General features: G+C 39.1%; 1 protein-coding gene across 2 annotated transcripts in view; it reads right to left on the reverse strand.

Annotated features, from left to right (window-relative positions):
- prim2 (DNA primase subunit 2) overlaps positions 1-25671 on the reverse strand; it is a 252834-nt gene extending 227163 nt beyond the window's left edge. For both annotated transcript variants that reach the window (XM_073056525.1, XM_073056526.1), the window contains exons 1-4: positions 25449-25671; positions 20688-20791; positions 18542-18630; positions 1831-1948 (exon numbers count right to left, since the gene is read on the reverse strand). In XM_073056525.1, coding sequence (XP_072912626.1) covers positions 1831-1948; positions 18542-18630; positions 20688-20791; positions 25449-25587 — 450 coding nt within the window. In that variant the 5' untranslated portion in view covers positions 25588-25671. The remainder of the gene's footprint in view (positions 1-1830; positions 1949-18541; positions 18631-20687; positions 20792-25448) is intronic.
- Between the last annotated feature and the right edge of the window lie 544 nt (positions 25672-26215).

The following is a 26215-nucleotide window of genomic DNA, read 5'->3' on the forward strand; positions in this document are numbered from 1 at the left end:
GTGCAATACACAAAACACTGGAGGGACTCGGGAAGGTCAGCCAGCATCTATGAACAGAAATGGACAGTCAACATTTTAGGCCAACCAAAACTTTGACTGTCCGTTTCTCTCCATAGATGCTGACTGACCTGCTGAGTTCTTCCACTAGGTTTGCTACAGATTCCAGCATCTGCAGTCTCATGTGGCCACTCCGTAACACCCTTCTTCCAGCTCTGCTTCTCTCATTCTATCAACTCATATATCCCCCTTCATGTACCGTACTGTGCGAAAGTTTTAGGCACATACATATATAGCTATGGTATATGATATCTTTCCAGTTACTAAATAATATAAAGCTAGGTATTGTTACTTGTGTTTTCCAACTACCTTCCTATTGTAACCAACATAGTCCCAAGCAAAGGTTTTAGACACCCTAGCTACAATATTGTAGCTTCTCTGTGAATGTATTATTCTATCTCCCTCTACTGTTCCTAGTTCTTGTGAATTCCACATTCTAATGATGTCTATCTAAAGCAGTTTATCTGGAATACTCCTTTATACTGTACTTACAGCAATCAGCCTATCACATAAAGACACCATGAAAGAACCAAGTTCAAAATCTTCCCTTCTCCAGAGATCTCTAGCCAAATGTACTTTTCTGAGCAATTCTAACCTTAATTTTGATACCATGCTTGCAAACCTATTGTGTAATTTCCCCCATGTACCAATTTATATTTCGTGTTCAGTGCTGTGATATAGCCAAGAAATGTATTTGCTTTACAAACCTACTACTCTAGGGAAGAACACTAATTAGTCATCTAATTTTTTTTTATACAACAGCTTCATTATCTCACATCTCCATTTTAACAGTTAGCGAGTCTTGCTCCAAATCCAAACTGTCAGAATACTTTATTTGAGAAAGTGGTTTTATTGTTACAAAGAGATTAATAAGTCAATTTTTAAAAACTTTCTTTTTGGGCCAAAGCATCCTATAATGGCAACCTCCATTTCCAGCCCAAGTCAGATATGTCCTATTTCAGTGCCAGAAGGATGAACAGATACGGTACAGAAAGAAAAAGATACCACTACAGATGTACCATGGAGAGTACTTTAACTGGCTACATCGCCATCTGGTATGGAGGGACAAATGCAAAGGATCAGAAACAGCTGCAGAGGGTTGTAAACTCTGTCATGGGCACTGGCCTCCCCACCGTAAAGAACATAGTCAAAATGAGGTGCCTTATAACGCAACGTCCATCATTAATGACCCCAACCTCCCAGGACATACCTTCTTTTCATCACTTTCAGGGAGGGTGGACAGAAGCCTGAAGACACACACTAAACATTTTAGGAACAGCTTCTTCCCCTCCACCATCAGATTTCTGAACTGTTCATCAACCCATGAACACTAGCTCACTATTTTGCTCTTTTTTTTGCACTACTTATTTTATGCAATTTGTCTATTTTTTTAAGATATCTCACTGTACTACTGCTGCAAAACAACAAATTTCACAACATATGTCAATGATAATAAACCAGATTCTGACTCTGAACTTCCCACAGCAAGAATCTGGTAAGATCAGAATATTTTATTTAAACTGGTTGGAATTAAATTGCTCTAGAGGCACTGCTGCTGTTGCAAAAACCAGCAGAACACATCTAAAAAATGGTCATCCCTCCATGAAAAAAGATGAAATAACAGATGAGGAAAAGTAATGGAATTATAGAAGCTGCATGGCTTAAATAAAGCACACACTGTGATACTGGTGCTTCCTTTTACAAGGAACAGAAATACAACACAGCTTAATTGAGAGACGGCATGCACCCAAGTGAGGCAGAAATACTACTCACAGCATCGTACTGCAAAGAATTTATTTTAAGAAAGTCTTGCTGCTTGTCATAGAGCTCACCAAACCGAAAACGGAACAAGTCCAACTCCTGTTGAATAAACCATCGCCTCAAGTCCTCCCTGAAGATAAGGGGAAGTGGAGAGAAAGAATTAAGAGTGAGTACACAATCACATGTCAATCAATCACACATGACAAACAGGGACACTCCCTTCATTAAGTACAAATCCGGAGATTCTGGGAAGTATTAAACTGGGAAGCAATGCTCAGATGTTCGTAAGCACAGCAGGTCATCATATTGAAGGACTGCAAAACAATTCTAAAGTTCTGAGCTGTTGAGATGAGATGAGGAAAAATACAATTCCATGGGAGATCTTTGGAAAAGGGAAGCTTTTGTGAGCCCTGATGAAGGGTCTCGGCCAAAAATATCAAATCTTTATGCCCTTCCATCAATCCTGTCTGACCTGCTGAGCTCCTCCAGCATTTTGGTACTCTGGATTTCCAGCATCTGCATAATCTCTTATGTTTAGCATCTGAACTTTGTTCATTGAAGCGACTTCCTGTGATAGCTCAGTTAGATTTCATACCTCATTATCAGACAAGATCACTTGCTTAACAGTTTATGTGATACTAGTAACATAGAGTCACACCAGATGGAAGCTCGGCTTCCAGTCACCAGGTTTGTGCAAACCATCAGCAGCCTTTCAGGCCAAACCTATACGAATCCCAATTTATTCTCTATACATTCCCATTAACTTCTCCCAGAGTCTACAACTCACCTACATACCCAGGGCAATTTAAAGTGGCCATTTAACCCACACATCCTTGCATGTAGTTGTGGTCTCCTTTCTTGAGATAGACTGGCATTGGGGGCAATGCAGAAGGTTGATTCAAAATATAAGGGGGTTAGTCTATAAGGAGAGATCAAGTCAACTTAGACTATATGTGTTAGAATAAGAGGAGATCTTATAGAAATTATGAAAAGGATAAGATAGAGGCAGAAAGTTGTTTCCACAGGTAACTCAGACTAGAACAAGGGCACATGGCCTCACGGTTCAGGAAAATAGATTTAATGCAGAAAGGAGGAGAAACTGCTTTTCCCCGGAGAGTAGGGAATCTACAAAATTCTCTACCCAGGGGAGCAGCAGAGACCAACTCATTAAATAGGTTTAATACACAGTTAAATAGGTTTGTAAATAGCAGGGGAATTCAGTGTTATGGAGAAAAAAGCAGTTAGGTGGAGCCGAGTCCACCACCAGATCAGCCATGATCTTATTGAATGGCAGAACTGGTTCAATGGGCCATATAGCCTACTCCTGCTCCCATTTCTTATGTGGGCGGAAAAGGGAGCACCCAGGGGAAATCATGGTTTTAAAGAAGGAATTTGCAAACTCCACATGAACATTCAGTACCAGGAAGCACCAGTAACAGCACAACACCTCCTCGTTCAACCTAGTAACACCACTACACCTCCCTGGTCAACATCCATATGACCAAAAGAGCAGCATATTTTCAGTTTCTGCCTGAACAAGTTGATTCCTCAACCTATGTGCTAAATTGTACTAATTTTGAAACTTCCACAAGCAACACACACAAAATGCTGAGTTCCTCCAGCATTTTGTGTGTGCTGCTCAAATTTCCAGTATCTGCAGATTTTCTCTTGGCTGTGATTTAAAACTTTCACCCTTGTTTTCAAAGATCTCCATAGCCTTTTTGTTCTTTTGGTATCCTCTTGCTCTACAACCCTCAAAAAACTCAAATATAAACAGAAAGTACCAAAAACATTCAGGTCAGGCAATCTTGTTAAAAGAAAAAGTTAATAGATCTGAACATTAGAACATCTCAGGTTACCTTCACCCCAAAATGTTCATTCAATTTCTCTTTCCACTGCTGGGTGTTTCCAGCATATTCTGGTTTAATTCCAGTATCTGCAGTATGTTTGATACATCTTTTATGGATTTCTGCCCTTTCACAGCTTCCAACCTAAATGGCACTGTCACGGCACCTTCCTCCAAAAGCCCAACTGCTGCTTGGCAATCCACCACAGGTCAGCTACAGTGGATAATGAAGATGCTACAAGCTTCAAGTTGAAGCTTAAGTTTAATTTTCATTCAACCATACATGAATAGGGGGGACGTCACGTGATGACGTAGGATCGAGACGTGGAAATCCAGCTCTCCCGTAAAAAACCAGTAAAATAATGTTTAAGTGAAGAAAAGTTAGTAAATATTTTTTTTTAAATTACTTATAAACTACTCAGGATTGTCTTAAGACATATGAGTCAAACACAAGGCCCGCGGGCCATATCCGGCCCGGCGTACAATTATATCCAGCCCGCGAGATCATTTTAGATAGATCTATTATTTTAATTATTAATGGCCCGGCGATATGAAGCGCTGATAACACACAAACTACAGATCCCATAATGCAGCGCAACAGCTGCCGATAGGCTACCCGGGAACATTCCCGCGTCAAGCGTCTGTTGCTGTATACAACGCTATTCTTCGCACTGAGTTCACACGGCGCTTTGGTGACTTTGAAGCACAAAAAATTAATTTCGAGCTGCTTCGCAACCCATTTGCCGTCGACGTGGAAACTGCACCTGTACAGATTCCGATGGAGCTGATAGAGCTGCAGTGTAATGGGACACTAAAAGCAAAGTACGACACTGCAGGGTCCATAGTTTATTCGCTCCATTCCTGAAGCAATGCCTCAGCTCCGTCTACATGCGGCTCGAACCTTGTGCATGTTTGGTAGCACATATCTGTGTGAGAAGCTTTTCTCAGTGATGAAGATTAACAAAACATCACACAGGAGTCGCCTCACTGATGAACACCTGCAGTCCATCCTGAGAATCTCCACAACACAGAACCTTACACCAAACCTAAACGAACTTATTGCCAAGAAAAGATGCCAAGCATCCAGCTCTGACAAAACGGCATAAGAGCAAAGAAAACTGAGTGTTTTGATTTGTTGTTGTTTTAACTTTTGCTGAAAAGCACAAATTTTATTTATATTTTCAGGGTTTTTTTGCAGCATGCTCATATTTCTAACTTGTATAATACTGACAGGAGATATTTTTATGGAGAGCAAAATATTTAAGTTATTTAAAGTTTTAGTTTATTTTTTCTGGAATAATATTTCTGTCTGTTTTTATTCATATTTATGTTCAAAAAATGTTTAGTTTTAGTGTGTTCAATAAATGTTTATCCTGTTCGGCCCGCGACCTAAAGTGTGCTTTGAGTTTTGGCCCCATGTGCAATTGAGTTCGACACCTCTGTCTTAAGATATGTCTCCTAAACAGAAGCAGAAGAAAACTACTACTTTGAAGACAACACAAGTTGGAAAAGAATCAAGGCCGGCCGCCATGAAAGAGCCTCAGGCTCAAGTACATTTTACCTCCGGCGATACAGAACAGGAAACTGCAGCAACATCAACCGTCTCCACAAAAAAAAGAGCAACAGGAATTGTGCATGCGTGAAGAAAGGGGCATGTGCAAACACGAGCAACCCAAACTACAAATCCCAGCTATGATTGGAACTGAAAGTGAATATGAGGTGGAATCAGATTCTCTGGATAAATCAGATGAAGGTGAAGAGACAAATAAAGAAGAGCAACAGGAAGAGGTTGGAGGTGATATTGGAGACATAAAAAGATCTTTGGTGCAAATAATGCATGAATTAAAAGCATTAAAAGTAATAAAAAACTATATTAAAAATATGAAGATTATGTTTGATAAAATGATGAAAAGACAGGACAAAATGGACAAGAAAATTTAAAACTTGGAAGAAACAATGGGAGACACCGTTGATAGAGTGAATAAAATGGAAGATAATATTTCTGCCTGGACATCAGAAAGAAAACGGTTGTTGGAAAAAGTGGATGTACTTGAAAATTTTAGCAGACGAAATAATATTAAGATTGTTGGACTTGAAGGTATAGAGGGGGAGGATCCAATAATTTTTTTTCAAAAATGGATTCCGGAAATTTTGGAAATGGAAGAAGGAACCCAGTTAATTGAAATTGAAAGGGCTCACAGAGCCATAAGATCAAGACCTCAAGTTGATCAAAACCCACAATCAATCTTGATAAAATGCTTAAGATATCAAGATAAAGAAAAGATCCTGAAGGCAGCTGCCCAACGTGCCAGAAAGAGAAACAGGCCATTGATGATAGAAGGGAAAACAGTTCTTTTCTACCCTGATATGACATGACCTTTTGAAGAGAAAGAAGGAATTTAACCCAGTGAAAAAAGTTTTATGGGAAAAGGGTTATAAATTTATATTGCGCCACCCGGCAACCCTGATAATTTTTTTGGATGACGGAAAAAGAAGATTTTTTACTGATTATTGGGATGCGGAAGAATTTGCACAAGAACTCCCAAATATTCGCTAATCACAGCCAAAGATTTAAAAGTGAAACGGATTAAAGATGAAGACAGGGACAGTGAATGGAGTTGATGGATGTTTAAGGACAGAAGAATATTTAAATATATTAATTATATGATACAGGGGGAGAAAGGTAAAAATTTGAGACATATTAATCGAGAGTAATGATATTATTTTTTCTTCTCTTATATATACTTTTTATGTTACGGGGGAGCTGGGGGGAACTTCGGATCGATTGCTATGGGATTCACATGTGTAATCATGGCGATTGCCGTGACCCGTACAATGGAGGGGGGTAATGTTGTGTTTTTTTATTCACAACATTAGTAGGGGGGTATTTTGTTATTTTTTTCTTTATAATCTATTTTTGCCTGGACAATCGGGGGGGAGACACATAGCAACACGGAGAATTTTTAAAAGATTCCCCAAGGTACTACTAAAGTTGAAAAGTTAGGTATTACTATAGACTGGAGTAACCCTGTTAAAAATAATGACTAATTTACTGAATTTTTTAAAGTTTTAATGTTAATGGGCTTAATGGACCGGTGAAAAGAAAAAGAATTTTAACATACATTAAGAAAATGAAAATAGATATAGCTTTTTTTACAAGAAAAACACTTAACAGAGATAGAACATCAGAAATTAAAGAGAGATTGAGTTGGAAATGTTATTGCAGCTTCATTTAATTCAAAGGCGAGGGGAGTAGCAATTTTGGTTAATAAAACTTTACCAATTAAAATACAAAATGTATTAATTGATTCTGTGGGGAGATACGTAATTATACATTGTCAAATTTTTTCAGATCTATGGACTCTTATGAATATTTATGCACCAAATGAAAATGATGTAAAATCTATACAAGGGGCCTTTTTGAATTTGGCTGACGCACATGACAAAATATTAATAGGTGGAGATTTTAATTTTTTTCTAGACCCAGTTATAGATAGATCAACAAAGGTTGTTACAAAATCAAAAGTAGCAAAATTAACTTTATCATTGATGAAAGATTTAAATTTGATTGATATATGGAGAAGAATTAATCCAAAAGAAAGAAATTACTCATTTTATTCAAATAGACATAAAACTTATTCAAGGATAGATTTTTTCCTATTATCAACGAATATTCAAGACAGAGTGAAAAATATGGAATATAAAGCAAGAATAGTGTCAGATCATTCCCCCTTGACAATGATAATGATGGATAAAGAGGAATCGATTTACAGATGGCGATTTAATTCAATATTATTAAAACGTTAAGATTTTTGTGATTTCATGAAAAAGCAGATTAAGTTTTTTTTAAGATACAAATTTACATTCAGTTGATGATAAATTTATAGTATGGAAAGCCAGATAAGTTATACTTCTAAAATTAAGAAGGAATATATGGTAGAAATAGATCAATTGGCAAAAGAGATTACAAAATTAGAAAAAGAATCTCAAAGATATATGACAGAAGAAAAACGAAGACAACTTGTTAACAAGAAGTTACAATATAATACACTTCAGACATACCGAACAGAAAAAGCAATTATGAGAACTAAACAGAGATATTACGAACTAGATGAAAGATCACACAAGATTCTTGCTTGGCAGTTAAAAACAGACCAGATTTCCAAAACGATAAATGTAATTAGAACAAGTGTAAATAAAATTACTTATAAACCTTTAGAAATTAATAAAACTTTTAAGAATTTTTATTCTGAATTTTATCAATCAGAATCACAAAATGATAATGTCAAGATAGAAAGGTTTTTATCACAAATAACTCTTCCAAAATTGAATTCGGAAGAACAGAAGGGATTAGATATGCCTTTTACATTAAAAGAGGTCGAAGAAGCTTTAGAATCACTTCAGAGTAATAAATCCCCAGGAGAAGATGGTTTTCCGCCCGAATTTTATAAAAAGTTTAAAGATTTACTAATTCCTCCTTTTATGGAGTTAATATACCAAGCGGAAAGAACGCATAAACTTCCAGAATCTTTTTCAACAGCTATTTTAATAGTATTGCCAAAAAAAGATAGAGATCTTTTAAAGCCAACATCATATAGACCTATTTCTTTGTTGAATACCGACTATAAAATAATAGTAAAAATTTTATCTAATAGATTATCTAAATACTTACCAAAATTAATACATATGGATCAAACAGGATTTATCAAAAATAGACAATCGGCAGATAATGTAACTCGGTTACTTAGCATAATTCATTTGGCACAAAAGAGGGAGGAAATGAGTGTGGCAGTTGCCTTAGATGCAGAAAAAGCATTTGATAGATTGGAATGGGATTTTTTATTTAAGGTATTGGAAAAATATGGATTAGGAGTATCTTTTATAAAATGGATTAAAACCTTAAATACTAATCCCAAAGCTAAAGTAGAGACAAATGGTCAGATTTCAACATCATTTTAGTTAACAAGGTCAACTAGACAAGGTTGTCGATTATCACCTGCTTTATTTGTGTTGGCGATAGAACCATTAGCTGAATTAATTAGAACGGACCCAGATATTATGGGTTTCAGAGTTAACCAGGAGGAATATAAGATTAATTTATTTGTTGACGATGTTTTGCTTTATTTAACAAACCCATTGTATTTGCTGTGTAAATTATCTTCTAGATTGGAAGAATATGGGAAAATATCAGGCTACAAAATAAATTGGGATAAAAGTGAAATTCTACTCCTTACTAAAGGAGATTATAGTCAATGTCGACTAATAACTCAATTTAGATGGCCGATAAATGGTATAAAATATTTAGGTATAAGAGTTGATAATGATATAAAGAATTTATATAAATTAAATTATTTACCATTATTGAAAAAAATTCAAGAAGATCTTGATAAATGGATTACATTACCAATAACATTAGTAGGCAGAGTAAATGTTGTAAAAATGAATATATTCCCTAGATTACAATATTTATTCCAAACACTACCAATACAATTACCGCAGAAGTTTTTTCAAGAATTAAATAAATGTGTGAGGAAGTTCCTTTGGAAAGGCAAGATGTCAAGAATATCGTTGGAAAAATTGACATGGAAATTTGACCTAGGAGAGTTACAACTTCCAAACTTTAAGAATTATTATAAAGCAAATCAACTTAGATTTATTGCATCCTTTTTTTGATGAAGATAAACTGGCATGGATTAGAATAGAATTACATAAAATAGGAGAAAATATACCAGATTTTATATATAAGTGGGAATCTAAATGGATACGGGAAAAGAAAGAATCTCCTATATTAAAACATTTGATTGATTTATGGGATAAGATAAATGTTGATGATGAGATAAAGAAATCTTTATTAGCAGAAAGACCTTTAATTCAAAATAAACTTATTCCTTTTACAATGGATAACCGACTTTTATACAATTGGTTTCAAAAAGGGATTAGATATATAGGAGATTGTTTTGAAGGAGGTATATTAATGTCATTTGATCAATTAAAGAATAAATACAAAATATCAAACAACACTCTTTTTTGTTATTTCCAATTAAGTGCTTATTTAAGAGATAAATTGGGTCAATGTTATTGCCGAAGCCTAATGAAATAGAAACTTTAATTCAAAAAGGAAAAAATTTTAAAAATTATTTCTTGTATGTATAGTTTGATTCAAAAACAGGCAATTAAACAAGGAATTCATAAGTCAAAACAAAAATGGGAAACTGATTTGAATATTAAAATTCAAGAAGCAAGATAAATTCAAGAACAAATGTCCGGTTAAGATTAGTGCAATATAATTTTTTACATCAATTATATATTACACCACAAAATATAAATAAAATCCAAATTTATCTGATCAATGTTTCCGATGTAATCAAGAAATTGGTACTTTTTTTTACACTCTACTTGGTCTTGTTTTAAAATTCAACCTTTTTGGACAAATTTAAGAGTTTTATTGGAACAAATTATTGGAACACAACTTCCACATAATCCAACAGTATTTTTACTAGGCGATATTGAAGGGATAAAACCGAAATCCAAACTGAATAAATATCAGAAAGAATTCATAAAAATTGCATTGGCAGTAGCCAAAAAGGCTATTGCAGTTACTTGGAAATCAGATTCATACTTAAGTATAGATCGTTGGAAGAATGAAATTTTCAGCTGCATTCCACTTGAAAAAATTACTTATAATTTAAGAGATATGTATGAAATATTTCTGAAAATTTGGCGCCCTTATTTACAAAAGGTGAGATTAAATATATAGGTGCTCCGAAGATAACATTATTGGTTATTTGGGGAAATAAATAAATATATATACTAAAGCTATTATGAACTCCGTGGAGCATGTGGGGATCTTCCGATATCCAGGCACTCTTTCTTTCTTTCTTTTTTCTTCTCTCTTTTTTTCCTCTTTCTACAGGGACATGTTAGGGGGGAGGGGTTAAGGGGAGGGGGGGGAAAGGGTTGATAATTTTTTTCCCCCTTCTGTAACTATTTGAAAATACAATTTAAAAAAACCATACATGAATACAGCCAAACAAAACAGCGTTAGTCCAGGGCCAAGGTGCAAAACACAGAACCAATAGTGATACACAGCTCAAGAGATATATAGCACATAAGATGGCAGTAAATGTACAGCCACACAAAAAACTAATAAATGTAGCCCAAGTCCCTCAGTGCCATGTCCTGTAGACTGACGGTGCATGGGATGTCATCAGCAACAATAGCATGCTGCTGTTCAAACATCATGCACTAAATAAAAGGGCAGTCACACACAAACACAATCCAGTTTGTTTTACACTGCGCAAACACTGAAGGGCAGCAACCAACAGGAAAGGTCAGGCACGGGCCAGCATGGATGCTATGCCACACCACCTCCTGCGACTCCTCCCCTAGGCAGCTGCAAGGGGCAACTCCACAGCAGGAGGCCCTGGTCTGTACTACAACCAAGGTCAAGCAGCTTCCCCGCCATCAGTCTCGTCAATGAACCAGGATCCTGGGATCACAAGAAAAACATCCAAGACAAACATTCACACCATTTATTGGATCGCGTAAGACCTCTAACACCTTCTTCCCTGTGTGGCTGAAGCAGACGGCAGCATGGTGCACAAGTCCGGCTTCACTACTATCAAGAAACTTGCTACTGAGGTAAATCTGCAGTACTTGACTTTCTTGATAACTAGCATTCTCGTGCAATCATAAAAAAGATGTAAAGGACCCAGAGGGGCCACTGTGTCCAAGCACACTGCTATCTTACTGAAAACCTCAACGGAAGCTTCTCACTTGGGTCGGAGCCATTCAGTGATGTGATTACAATACAAAGAGGAATTAAACACAAGATCTTGCTCCATTTAATACTGGAAAAGGCGCAGACACCATCATGCTCCAGGCACTGTGGCACGTTGTAATAACAGCATTTATAGACCATAGACAATAGGTGCAGAAGTAGACCATTCGGCCCTTCGAGCCTGCACCGCCATTTTGAGATCATGGCTGATCAATTCCTATGAATACCCGGTTCCTGCCTTGTCCCCATATCCCTTGATTCCCCTATCCATAAGATACCTATCTAGCTCCTTCTTGAAAGCATCCAGAGAATTGGCCTCCACTACCTTCCGAGGCAGTGCATTCCAGACCCCCACAACTCTCTGGGAGAAGAAGTTTTTCCTTAACTCTGTCCTAAATGACCTACCCCTTATTCTCAAACCATGCCCTCTGGTACTGGACTCTCCCAGCATCTGGAATATATTTCCTGCCTCTATCTTGTCCAATCCCTTAATAATCTTATATGTTTCAATCAGATCCCCTCTCAATCTCCTTAATTCCAGCGTGCACAAGCCCAGTCTCTCTAACCTCTCTGTGTAAGACAGTCCAGATAACCCAGGAATTAACCTCGTGAATCTACGTTGCACTTCTACAGCCAGGATGTCCTTCCTTAACACTGGAGACCAAAACTGTACACAATACTCCAGGTGTGGTCTCACCAGGGCTCTGTACAAATGCAAGAGGATTTCCTTGCTCTTGTACTCAATTCCCTTTGTAATAAAGGCCAACATTCCATTAGCCTTCTTCACTGCCTGCTGCACTTGCTCACTCACCTTCAGTGACTGATGAACAAGGACTCCAAGATCTCTTTGTATTACTCCCTTACCCAACTCTATACCGTTCAGATAATAATCTGCCTTTCTGTTCTTACTCCCAAAGTGGATAACCTCACACTTATTCACATTAAACGCCATCTGCCAAGTATCTGCCCACTCACCCAGCCTATCCAAGTCACCCTGAAGTCTCCTAACATCCTCATCACATGTCACACTGCCACCCAGCTTAGTATCATCAGCAAATTTGCTGATATTATTTTCTATACCTTCATCCAAATCGTTAACGTAAATGGTAAACAGCTGTGGTCCCAATACCGAGCCCTGTGGCACCCCACTAGTCACCACCTGCCATTCCGAGAAACACCCATTCACCGCTACCCTTTGCTTTCTATCTGCCAACCAGTTTTCTATCCATGTCAATGCCTTTTCCCCCGATGCCCTGAGCTTTGATTTTACCCACCAATCTTCTATGTGGGACCTTATCAAATGCCTTCTGAAAATTGAGGTACACTACATCCACTGGATCTCCCCCATCTAACTTCCTGGTTACATCCTCGAAAAACTCCAACAGATTAGTCAAGCATGATTTACCCTTGGTAAATCCATGCTGGCTCGGCCCAATCCTATCACTGCTATCTAGATATGCCACTATTTCATCCTTAATAATGGACTCTAGCATCTTTCCCACCACCGATGTCAGGCTGACAGGTCGATAGTTCTCTGTTTTCTCCCTCCCTCCTTTCTTAAAAAGTGGGATAACATTAGCCATTCTCCAATCCTCAGGAACTGATCCTGAATCTAAGGAACATTGGAAAATGATTACCAATGCATTCACAATTTCCAGGGCCACCTCCTTTAGTACCCTAGGGTGCAGACCATCTGGACCTGGGGATTTGTCAGCCTTCAGTCCCATCAGTCTTCTCATCACCGTTTCCTTCCGAATGTCAATCTGTTTCATTTCCTCTGTTACCCTATGTCCTTGGTCCATCCATACATCTGGGAGATTGCTTGTGTCTTCCTTAGTGAAAACAGATCTAAAGTACTCATTAAATTCTTCTGCCATTTCTCTGTTTCCCATAACAATTTCACCCAATTCATTCTTCAAGGGCCCAACATTGTTCTTAACTATCTTCTTTCTCTTCACATACCTAAAAAAGCTTTTGCTATCTTCCTTTATATTCCTGGCTAGCTTGCGTTCGTACCTCATTTTTTCTCCCCGTATTGTGTTTTTAGTTAAGTTCTGTTGTTCCTTAAAAACTTCCCAATCATCTGTCCTCCAACTCACCTTAGCTCTGTCATATTTCCTTTTTTTTTAATGCTATGCAATCTCTGACTTCCTTTGTCAACCACTGTGGCCCCTTTCCCCCCTTTGAATCCTTCCTTCTCTGGGGGATGAACTCATTTTGCACCTTGTGCATTATTCCCAAGAATACCTGCCATTGCTGTTCCACTGTCTTTTCTGCTAGGCTATCTGTCCAGTCAACTTTGGCCAGCTCCTCCCTCATGGCTCCATAGTTTCCCCTGTTCATCTGCAACACTGACACCTCCGAGCTGCCCTTATCCTTCTAAAATTGCAGATAAAAGCTTATCATATTGTGATCACTACCTCCTAATGGCTCCTTTACTGTGAGATTGCTTATCAAATCCTGTTCATTACATAACACTAAATCCAGAATAGTCTTGTCTCTGGTCGGCTCTCGTACAAGCTGTTCCAAGAATGCATCCAGTAGGCACTCTACAAACTACCTATCCTGTGGTCCAGCACCAACCTGATTCTCCCAGTTCACCTGCATGTTGAAATCCCCCATAACTACTGCAACATTACCTTTGCCACATGCCAATGTTAACTCCCTATTCAACTTGCACCCAATATCCATGCTACTGTTTGGTGGCCTGTAGACAACACCCATTTGGGTCCTTTTGCCCTTACTGTTCCTCAGTTCTATCCACACAGACTCTACTTCTCCTGACCCTATGTCCCCCCCCTTGCAAAGGACTGAATCTCATTCCTCACCAACAGGGCCACCCCACCCCCTCTGCCCAAATTTCTGTCCCTACGATAGCATGTATACCCTTGTACATTCATTTCCCAGGTCTGATCTCCCTGCAGCCATGTCTCCGTTATCCCAACAACATCATAGTTACCCATTCGCACCTGGGCTTCAAGCTCATCCGCCTTATTCCTGACACTTCGTGCATTCAGATATAGAATTTTTAACCCATTTCTCCTCTCTCTGTTTGAATCACTGCCTATTGTGCTTAACCCAGCTCCCCGAACTCCCATCGGGCTATACGCCCCTAGAATTTTGTTGTCATTTAGTAAACAAAAGGGAGGCATGTACAGCTTGCTGCAAGAGCAACCACCCAAAACAGCAAGATGACCTTGAATTTAGCTAGCACCCATATTAAGGTAAAAACACTCCACAGCATTAGCAAACAAAATTCAACTCTGAGCCTTAAGGAGACACCATAAGACAGGATGAAGCCATTCGGTCCACCATTTCTTCATGGCTGATTTATTTTCCCTCTCAACCCCATTCTCCTGTCTTCTCCCTGTAACATTTGATACCATTACTAATTAAGGACCTATTAACCTCTGCTTTAAATATACCCAATGGCTTGGCTTCCATAGCCATCAGAGGTAGATGACCAAAACAATTGTTCAAAATTACGAGTTTAGAAAAGAGGACTGTTATCAAGCGAGGGAACAGCAGCAGTCGATGGTACTGCCAAGAAAATAGTGAAGTGCAACTGGACAGAAATTTTTACAAGAGCTGTGGGGCAAGTGAATATTTAGGAGATAGGAGCACCAAAGTTAAGCATTCCAAAATCAAGACTGAGAGATTTTAACATTAAGCTCCTGCTGGAGCAGGAGCTAACTGAGGTCAGAAGGCCAGAGGGGGATGAATAAAAGATACTGGCACAAGTTTTGATAACTTCCTAAGAGCATCATTGGAAATGCATCACTGTCTGGTACAGGAAGTGCAAGGCATCTGACCACAAGCCTCTAGAAAAGATTGAGAGCACTGCTGAGGGGATCATGAGGTGTCTCTTCCACCCTATCAGGCGCACTACATATGCAGGGCCCTTATTGTTCCATCCGTCCAACAATCTCTTTGACTTCCCCACCTTATCAATCAGGTAGGAGGAACTGTAGCATTAGGACAAGAACAGCTAGGATGGGAGACTACTGAACTCCCTGCCACTGCCAGGTTTCATCGTGTATGCAGCGCCAGCAGTATTATAATGTTTGTTTAATTTTGTATCATAAATTATCCTTATTTGTCAATTTATTTATGATAATTATTACAGTCTATTGTGTGTGAGTAACATGTAGTACCCTGGTCCAGAGATGCTATTTCATTTGGAATATACATAAATATGGTTGAATGACAATAAGCATGAACTTAAACTATCTTTAACTACACACATTTAGCAATTTATATCATCTGTTTTTGATGTATTTCTCTCTATGAATTCCAATCCCTTATGTCTCTGCAAGCTGCAGAGCACTGTTGCCTGACCAGATTTAAGTTCTGACTCCCCAAAGGTACACAGCTTCACAAACCACCAAAAAAAAACACAAATGGATTCAAACACGAAGAAATCTGCAGATGCTGGAAATTCAAGCAACACACACAAAGTGCTGGTGGAACGCAGCAGGCCAGGCAGCACCTACAGGAAGAAGCACTGTCAACATTTCGGGCCGAGACCCTTCGTCAGGGCTAACTGAAAGAAGAGACTTGAAAGTACAAGGGGGAGAGGGAAATCCGAAATGATAGAAGACAGGAAGGGCTAAGAGCTGGAAAGGTGATTGGCAAAAGTGATACAGAGCTGGAGAAGGGAAAGGATCATGGGACGGGAGGCCTAGGGAGAAAGAAAGGGGGAGGGGAGCACCAGAGGGAGATGGAGAACAGGCAAAGAGTGATGGGCAGAGAAAGAGAGAAAAAAAAGAGGGGGGAAATAAATAAATCAGGGATGAGGTAAGAAGGGGAGGAGGGGCATTAATGGAAATTAGAGAAATCAATGTTCATGCCATCAGGTTGGAGGCTACCCAGACGGAATATCAGGTGTTGTTCCTCCAACCTGAGTGTGGCTTCATCTTGACAGTAGAGGAGGCCATGGATAGACATAGCAGAATGGGAATGGGACGTGGAATTAAAATGTGTGGCCACTGGGAGATCCTGCTTTCTCTGGCAGACAGAGTGTAGGTGTTCAGCGAAATGGTCTCCCAGTCTGCGTCGGGTCTCACCAATATATAAAAGGCTGCACTGGGAGCACCGGACACAGTATACCACACCAGCCGACTCACAGGTGAAGTATCACCTCACCTGGAAGGACTGCCTGGGGCCCTGAATGGTGGTGAGGGAGGAAGTGTAAGGGCAGGTGTAGCACTTGTTCCGCTTACAAGGATAAGTGCCAGGAGCGAGATCGGTGGGAAGGGAATGAATGGACAAGGGAGTCGTGCAGGGAGCGAACCCTGTGAAAAGCAGAAGGGGGGGTGGAGGGAAAGATGTGCTTAGTAGTGGGATCCCGTTGGAGGTGGCGGAGGTTATGGAGAATTACACGTTGGACCCGGAGGCTGTTGGGGTGGTAGGTGAGGACAAGGGGAACCCTATCCCAAGTGGGGTGGCGGGCGGATGGGGTGAGAGCAAATGTGTGTGAAATGGGAGAGATGCGTTTGAGAGCAGAGTTGATGGTGGAGGAAGGGAAGCCCCTTTGTTTCAAAAAGGAAGACATCTCCTTCATCCTGGAATGAAAAGCCTCATCCTGAGAGCAGATGTGGCGGAGACAGAGGAATTGCGAGAAAGGGATAGCATTTTTGCCAGAGACACAGAGGGAAGAGAAATAGTCCAGGTAGCTATGAGAGTCAGTAGGCTTATAGTAGATATCAGTAGATAAGCTGACTCCAGAGATGGAGACAGAAAGATCAAGAAAGGGGAAAGATTCAAATGGATTCAAAACCAGACCAAGAAAAATGGTCCCAATGCACCCTCTGGTGGTCAACCATTGTAAAGCTACCTGTCTCCCGACCTTGTTTCCAAAGAAACACAAGATATTCTGCAGATGCTGAAAATCTTGAGCAACGCACATTAAAAAAAGCAGGAACTCAGCAAGTCAGGCAGCATCTATGGAGGGCAATAAAGAGCCAACCTTTCAGGCAGAGACACTTCAATATTTTCTTAGATCTAATCTGCTTCTACCTCCTGTCCAAGATGCACCAGAAGAACTGTGCAGCAGACCCATTGTTTCAGCCTGCTTTTCCATTGTCATACTACATCCTTTCTCCATTTGTCCAGGTGGTTCCCACTAACATCCATGACATTTTCAATGCCCTCCACCACTTTGACATTTTCTAATTCGCTCATCGAAACCGCTTCACCTTTCTCCAATCTAAAGCAGAGGTCCCACTGGTTCTAACTTAAAGATGCCCATTCAGTACCCTTCCACCAATACTTATTGCAGGCTGAACTTGTTGCTCTCTAAAGAGCTACTCATTACTTCTAATGTAATCATTATGCTTTTTAATATCTAAATCCCATGACTCTAAGAATTAATGTTCTTTTAAATTTTCTTAAGGGCTTGGCAATCTCCCTCATTACAGCCTTGCACCTTACTGTCTAAGCACACTATACTGTCTCTGTTTCTCTTTATTCTGCACTCTATTGTTTCACCTTGTACAGCCTCAACGTACTGATGTGATGAAATGATCTGTATGGATGGCATACAAAGTTTTTCACTGTATCTCAGAACATGACAACAATAAACCAATTTACACTAATTCACCCTGCAAACTCATCCTCACATTGATCAACTTTTTCAACTCCATTCATTTTCTCTAGATCAATGGTGTCGCTTTGGAATCACTTTTTGTGAAAATATGTGGAAGTTTTTAATCAGTACAAACTTTACTTTCACTCTCTTCTAGCCCTCTCGAAATTAACGCTAACATGGCATTTGCCTTCCCTACCACCAACTCAACCTGCAAATTAACCTTTTAGGGAATCCTGCACAAGGACTCCCAACTCCCTTTGTGCCTCAGATTTTTGAATTTTCTCTCCATTTAGAAAATAGTCTGTCCTTTTATTTCTTATACCAAAGAGCATAACCATACACTTCCCAACGCTGTGAGCTGATTAAAACAGATTGCGTACTGAATACAAAATACTTCGCATCTAATAGTTGAAGTGCAAAAAGCTGAAGGTTATTGAAACACTAAAATCATTACCTCATTTTCAAAAACAAGTTCAAACTGGTTTTGTAAATTTTACATTGTACTTACGAGTGGCAGTAAGCAAGACGCAGTATGAAATGAGAGATGTGATCTTTCCTCCTCATTTCATAATCATCCAATTTCTCCTCACTGAAAACCTGATGGAAGCAAATAGATAAAAAGAATACTTAAAATTAACCAGGCTGAAAATAATACCTAACCAATATACCAAGATAGCAGAAAGAAAGTAGCAGGAAGTTTACAGATTTACAGAGCACAGTAGAGTAGCAGTGACCCAGGTTCAATTCCACTGCTGTCTGTAAGGAGTTTGTACGTCCTTCCCATGACTGCGTGGGTTTCCTCCAGGTGCTCCAGTCTGCTCCCACATTCCAAAGAATGTGGGTTAGTAGGTTAATTGGTCACATGGCTGTAACTGGGTGGCACAGGCACAGTGGGCTGGAATGGCTTGTGACCGTGCTGTATCTCTGAATAAAATAACATGCTTATAACCTACAGCAATCATTTAAAAAAGTTATTCATACAAGTTCAGGCAACCCACTTCCTCTATCTGCATATTTCTTTGTAATATAACATCCATCTGTGACATTCGCTCCTTCTGCTGTTTTTCTTTTTCCTTCTCTTTATTTCTGAATAGAGGACATGCCTTCCTACCCTGCACACTGCAGTTGTACATTCTCTTGCCTCTGTTCTCACTCTCTATATGTTCCTATTCATTCATTAGCCAGGTAATTAGCCAGGCAAAGTACTGGAGAGTTTAACATCGGTAGCTGAGCGAAGGGCGCTGAGTAGGCTACGGTCAATTATGGAAAACTCTGAACATCCTCTACATAGCACCATCCAGAGACAGAGAAGCAGTTTCAGCGACAGGTTACTATCGATGCAATGCTCCTCAGACAGGATGAAGAGGTCAATACTCCCCAATGCCATTAGGCTTTACAATTCAACCGCCAGGACTTAAGAACTTTTTAAAAGCTATTATTAATGCTTTTTGAGATAGTGATTTAGATGCATATCATATTTTTTTACTGAGTTAAGTATTGTATGTTATTAGTTTTGCTACAACAAGTGTATGGGACATTGGAAAAAAAGTTGAATTTCCCCATGGGGATGAATAAAGTATCTATCTATCTAATTTTATCCCACGGTCACTTCGAGTGTCAGACATGCCCCCCCCCCCCCCCACCACCCATCAAACTACTTTTGTCTCCTTCCCAGTTCTGGCAGACCTGGAACATTTACACATCTCTCACAAATATGGCCTGCCCTGCCAAAGATTTTTACCATTTACAATGTATTGCTGAAACTTTTTCAACCAGAAAAGTTCTCTCATTACGCTTGACAGAAGAAATCATATCATCCAAGAACACAAGTAAAATCAAAACTAACAAAACTACAAGTTAATTTAGTGAAGTTAACTGACTGTTGAAGACTTTGCAATTCCATCAAAAGCAGTAGTTCAACATCCATGCTGTTGGCCAACAGCTTACTAAAATCTTTTCTTTAAAAGGTTGCTAGTTTTTTTGACTATTATAAATTGCCCCCCCCCCCCCATGGGCAAGTAAAATATCTTAATTCCACTTCTAACTTATGGATTCTATCAAGGGAGCCTATTTCTTGTGCACTATTTATTTTTGTGACTTATGATTTTACTGCTGCCTCAAAACAACAAATTTCAAGATATATGATCATAAACCTGCTTCCGATTCCTAACATATCCATGTAATTATACAGTCCAGTGAGCCTCATATCAGCGGTAGGGAAACTATGGAGAGGATTTATGCGTGTTTGGAAAGGCACAGCCTGCTTCGGGACAGTAAAAGTGGTTTTGTGCAGGGAAGATCATGGCCTCACAAACTTGACTGAGATTTCTGGGGAGGTGGCAAAGGTACTTGATGAGAGTAAAATGGTGGATGTTATGTACATGGACTTTAAGGCCTCATGATTGGTTGATTTAGGAGATTAAAAATGTATGGTATCCAAGGTAAATTGCAAGTTTTGATTTGGAACTGACTTCACTGAGAAGTAGGGATGGAAGGGGGTTAATTAGGCTAAAATTCTGTGACCAATGGAGCATTGGTGCTCTAATATCATCTAATGTGGGAGCATTCCCGATTTCAACCCTGAAGTAAAAAAAGGGTACAGAGAAATCGGATGAAATATTGAAGTAGAATTCATGTAGAGTATAAAAGCTTACCCTGTAGGGAAACTTCAACTTTCGAAGTTCAATCTCCAGTTTCTTGTTATGGGGTTCAGATCCTCTGATGTAACTGATGCCAATATTTTCTACACTCTTGAGAACTAGGAGAGAAGAAAATAATTAATTCCAACCAGATCCAATCTATTACACCAAATTTAACTGCAATTTATGATAGTTCGTTAAAACTTGTGTTTCGATAGAACCAAAGAAGCAATTCAAACTGGTTAAAACTCAAGATTCAAAACCGAGTACAACTCAGTCTATATTGTGGTCATTCTTAAGCAGTGCAGGACAATTCAACATGTCTTGTGCTGGAAAAGTCAAATGAACGACTGCAAATGCAGGATTCTACCACAGTGTAAATGGCAGCCACTTTTACTCAGCTCTTAATCCGGTTTTAAGATCTGATGTTGAGGAAGTGACTTCTCATATATTATCTTCTATCAATAATTCACAGCATCTTTATTAAAATTGAAGATCCTGAGATACCAAATGAAGGTATTAAACATTGTAATTTGTAACAAGTACTGCTAATTGGAACATATCGGAACTAGTACATTTTGGCCTAAATTTTGAATATTATCAATATTACAACCGTAGTATAAAACCATGTATTAGCTCCTAATGGTAATCATAGAAGAATTCACCAAGCGTATGTGTTCTTCTGATTGACTGTCTTCATACAATGCTGTCGATGATTGCATCCTCTAAATCTTTATCTTCATTGTAACATTCAAAATGACTGCCATAATCTCCAAATTTTCCATAGTTCCTAGCTTGAAGTGGTGAAATGATTTCATTTTCACTCCCAGCCATTTCTCCTCCAAGCCTGAATGCTTGAAACCACAATGAGCAAAACAGTTCTGAATTCTCACCAACTATCAGTGATAAAAATCCCTGTATTTTGAACACAAGCACATACAACTGATGCTATTTTATAACCTGCTTGCTCTAAGCACGATAGAGTGTCTAACAGCCACACACGTGCATGCATCTGATGCTAGTTAGAAACTGTTCAGCAATTAAGCAGCAGTGTCCCAAATAAAGGAAAGGAATCCTGGCTACTTTCTCGATTAGTTTTTGTTCTTTAAGAGTTGTACCAAATAAGCAGCTGCTCTGATTAACTGATGGCCCAATTAACTAGAATTCATTGTATAGAAATATAGTAGCACAGATAACCAGAGGCTTGGTTAGACAACAGATTTAGGGTCTTCCTAAAGGAGAGGACAACTGTAGAGGCTTGGAAACAGACTGCAAGAGCTCGGGCATGTTTACTAATAGTTGGCTGAAGAAAATCAGGAACATGTAAGAGGCCAGCATGAGAGCAACACATGTTTGGGGGCTAAACAACCTAGATGATGTTATAGAATTGAGAACAATGCCATGGGGTAACCAGCTACATGGAGTATCTACATCGAAATCGGCTAGAAAGACAATAACTGCCAGGTAACTGAAGGTATCTTTCATCTTATGTTGCAGCGCTATAGTTAGCTGGTTTTTTTTAAAGTACAGTAATTAGACGAAGTATCTACATAATAAAGATTAATCCATAATTGCTACGGAGAAATTTCTATTTTCCTGGGTTTCCTTCACTTTCTAATTTCACTTGCTCTCTCATCACCAGGTTGAGTAAAGCCCATGAATAAATACTGTAACGTCCAATGAGAACCTAAAAACTTCAATTTGCAATGGATTAAATGTAAGATTAACTAAAAGCAATATTTCATAAAATAGATGGGATTAGTTTAAATTTAAAAAGCACTGGACTAGACAGCAGTGAGAATATTTCACTTCTGCAATCCAGACTAAATGCAAGATCTCAACAGGTTTCCAGGAGTGATAAATATTCAGATAATAAAGAAAACAAATTTAATTAATGGCAAGTTTATCAATATCAAAAACAAAAGCATTAAGGTACCTAATGAATTGGAATCAGGTTTATTATGACTGACATATGCCATAAAATTTATTACTTTGCAGCAGCAGTACATAAAATTTACTGTAGTTACAATAAAGAATATAAAAATTAATAGTGCAAAAAGAGAGAGAAAACAGTGAGGTGGTGTTCATGCACCACTCAGAAATCCAATGGCACAGGGAAAGAAGCCGTTCCCAAAACTCTGAGTGTCTCTCTTCAGGCACCTGGAAAGAAATGCTTCAGCAGTTTGCTCCTGCTGATGAGCCAACAACCTTAACACGAGTCATTTCCCAGAAACCTATAATCCTGCTCCTAACCAGTCCCGTTAATTTTTCTTTTTAATTTTGTCATGAGTACAACACACTCTGGAAAGGCTTGCGTTGACTGTCATTCTTAATTGGGTAGACACACTACTGGGCTCACACGCATATAGAATCCAGACTGGGTCGATGCTCCAAAGTTCAGGAGATCCAATGAGCCAACTTATAAGGAGCGCTGCCATATGAAAGCAGCATCCATCATCGAAGATGTCCACTATCCAGGCCACGCCCTCTTCTCACTGCTATTGTTCCCACACCAGCAGGTTTAGTTATTACCCTACAACCATCAGGCTCCTGAACTGGCGTGGATAACTGCATTCACCAATACGCTGAACTAATTCTATGACTACTATGCCGTCACTTTCAAGGACTCATGTTCTCAGTATTATTTCCTATTTGCAGAGCTTCATCTTCTTTTGCACAGTGGTGGTGTCAATCTTAGTTTTTTTCATAAATTCTTTTTTTATTTTTCTGTAGAAAAATGAATCTCAGGTTAGTGAATGGTAACATATACAGTGAATTCCAGTTAATTGAGCCATTAGTTAATTGGAGCAGCCACTTATTTAGTACAACTCTCAAGAACTAACTCTAATCAAGAAAAGAGCTGGGATTTCCTTCACTTAGTTAGGACATTGCATCAGGACAGGAAACTATTGCCAAATAGTTTCTACCTAGCATTAGTCACATGCACTTGAGGCTGTTAGGCTTAGGGAGAACGATTTTTAAATAACATCAGTTGCATATGTATGCATTATGTTATTCCTTTGGGCTGACGGACACTGAATTAAAAAGCAGTGATTTTCGACATTACTTCATACAGGAAGGCAATGAAAACAGCACATTATCTGCAATAGGTGTCTGGGGAATTTGTTCATTGACAGTCAATCAAAAGAACAAGGCAGCATACACTGGATGAATTGCTCTGTTGATAACTATGACGAACTATTACACAGTTTTATAGTACTATAACAGTATTGGTAGTGTTTAATTGTTCTATATTTCAATTAAATACAATTAAACAGTACTTTATCCTTTTTTACTATTTCCATGAAACTGGCTAATTGAGGCAGCCGCTTAAATGAACCAAAACGTACAGGTCTTGATGTGTCCCAAATAACTGCATACATTTTAATAAATTTACTTTAAACAAGGGAACAGCTGGTAGAGCTGCCTCACCTCATAACTCCAGCAGTCCAAGTTCAATTCTAACCTCTGTCTGAGCTGTTTGTACATTGTCTGTTATCTAACATTTCATTAGGAGTTTGATGAGACCTGGTACGTCACCAGACTCTAGCAATTTTCTATGAATGTACCATGGAGAGCATTCCAACTGGTTGCATTACCATCTGGTATAGAGGGGCCATTGCACAGGGTCGGAAAAAACTGCAAACTCAGCCACCTCGGGCATCTATATCTCAATGTACTGCTGGCACAGAACAATAAACTTGATGACAAATGCCAGTGCTACTAAACCCGATACTGATCTATGCACATTCCCTCCAGCGCCCCTGGGTCCACTCACACCCCATGACATGAGGGGAGGTTAATTGGTCACTGCAAATTATCCCAAATTCATAGGTAAATTACAGAATCAACAGGGAATTGATTGACAGGAACGCAGCAAGAATAAGATTAGATTATTATTAGATTCATGTAAATTAGTGTGGGAATGTACAGAAAAAAGAAAGCAATAATTTGAATGGATGAAAGGAACGAAACAACACTACTAAATAGGGGCATCAGCAGGGAGCATTAATAGGTTGTCAGGTAACAATTAAAGAGAAGTGGTTTTATGATAGTGCAGATGTGGATGTTGAAAGGTTTGAGAGATTAAAGTAGCACTTAAACAGAGTAAAATGAAAACTCCAGAGGTACTTTGATTGTCAGCACGACAGTTTTGCCTTGGAAGAATAAGCCTACGTTGTACTTTGATTTAGCCACATCTGGCAGTGCATGGGGTTGAACAACTTTTTCCCTTCCTTTGTGTCCTTGACATGCAAAAACGAAACAAAACAAATGAAGGAACAAAAATAAGTCTCGGTCCTACCAAAATTGGAACACGTTTTCTGAACATCAGATAATCAAAACCAAATGAAGTGTAACTATATAATTCAACTCAACATCAAATCATGATTAGAAAGACATTATGAGAGTGGAGACGGGAAAGGATAAAATAATTTTTTTTATAAGTTAAAGGAGCCAAGAAACATATCTGCGGATTCTTGGGAAGTAGCAGAAAAGCAGATTATGTAGAAAATCAAAACTCTAGTCTCGCTTAAATTAAACGGGAAAGCGCCGAGAACAGTAATAGGACAGGCAACATCGTTTTTCAGTCGGTGCCTGACTCTTAGCCTCATATGATCCATACATCGGTGGCACATCTGCGTGGGATTCTGCAGGCAGAAATGGTTACCTGCATCCCTTCAAACCAAAACGCACTAATACGCTCACGTTTCTCTGCACCCGCTCCTACCCTCTCCCTCTTTCAGGACACGGCGGGCCGGCGATGGGCCTTCTTACGTTTCAGCCTCTCCACTGCCAGGCTCTCGAACTCCTGCAACGAGATATCACCACTCGGAGGCTGATCGTAAAACTGGACGGGGAATGGGTACAGCTCCGCCAGCGGGGAAATCGTCCGCTTCCCCCGAACAAACTGCATTTTCACTCGCCCTCTCCACTCAGCGCTCACGGAACTGCAAATTCCCGCCACTCGGAGCACCTCCTGCCGGCCAAGGGGCTGGAACCACCAATCACCGTATCCGCATGTTCACTGCAGATCCGCCCTATAGGCCACAAGAGCCAATCACAGTGCCCATTCTGCTGTTCCAATGCAGCTAATCACTACCCTCAAAGGCACCTTCCGTGTTAGCCCGCCCAACAAGAGAGTGTAGCCCATCATAGCCCGCAATTCACAGTTTTTTAAAAAACTTTTTATTATTGAACACAAACAAAACCAGAAACATTAATCATATCCTAACAAAGCCAGGGAATCAGGGCAGCAACAAATATAAAACTATTAACTTTAAATATACAAACAAGAAAATCCACTCTAAATGCTGTTGGACAGAAGGAACTATGTCTAAAAAGAGTCACAAAATAGAAACATTTACAGAGATAACCCAAAACGTTGACAGATTTGTACATTCTTTACAGCTTTCTGGTTATGGGAAGTTTTCAGAGTATTAACATATAGTTTGAAGTCTGACGTAAAAAATATAAATGAAGGTTTCTTATTGCTGTATTTGTACTTATGGATATAAAACTTGCTGTAAATTAACAAATGGTTT

The sequence above is a fragment of the Hemitrygon akajei genome, chromosome 9 (genome assembly GCF_048418815.1).
Source record: "Hemitrygon akajei chromosome 9, sHemAka1.3, whole genome shotgun sequence".
NCBI lineage: Eukaryota > Metazoa > Chordata > Chondrichthyes > Myliobatiformes > Dasyatidae > Hemitrygon > Hemitrygon akajei.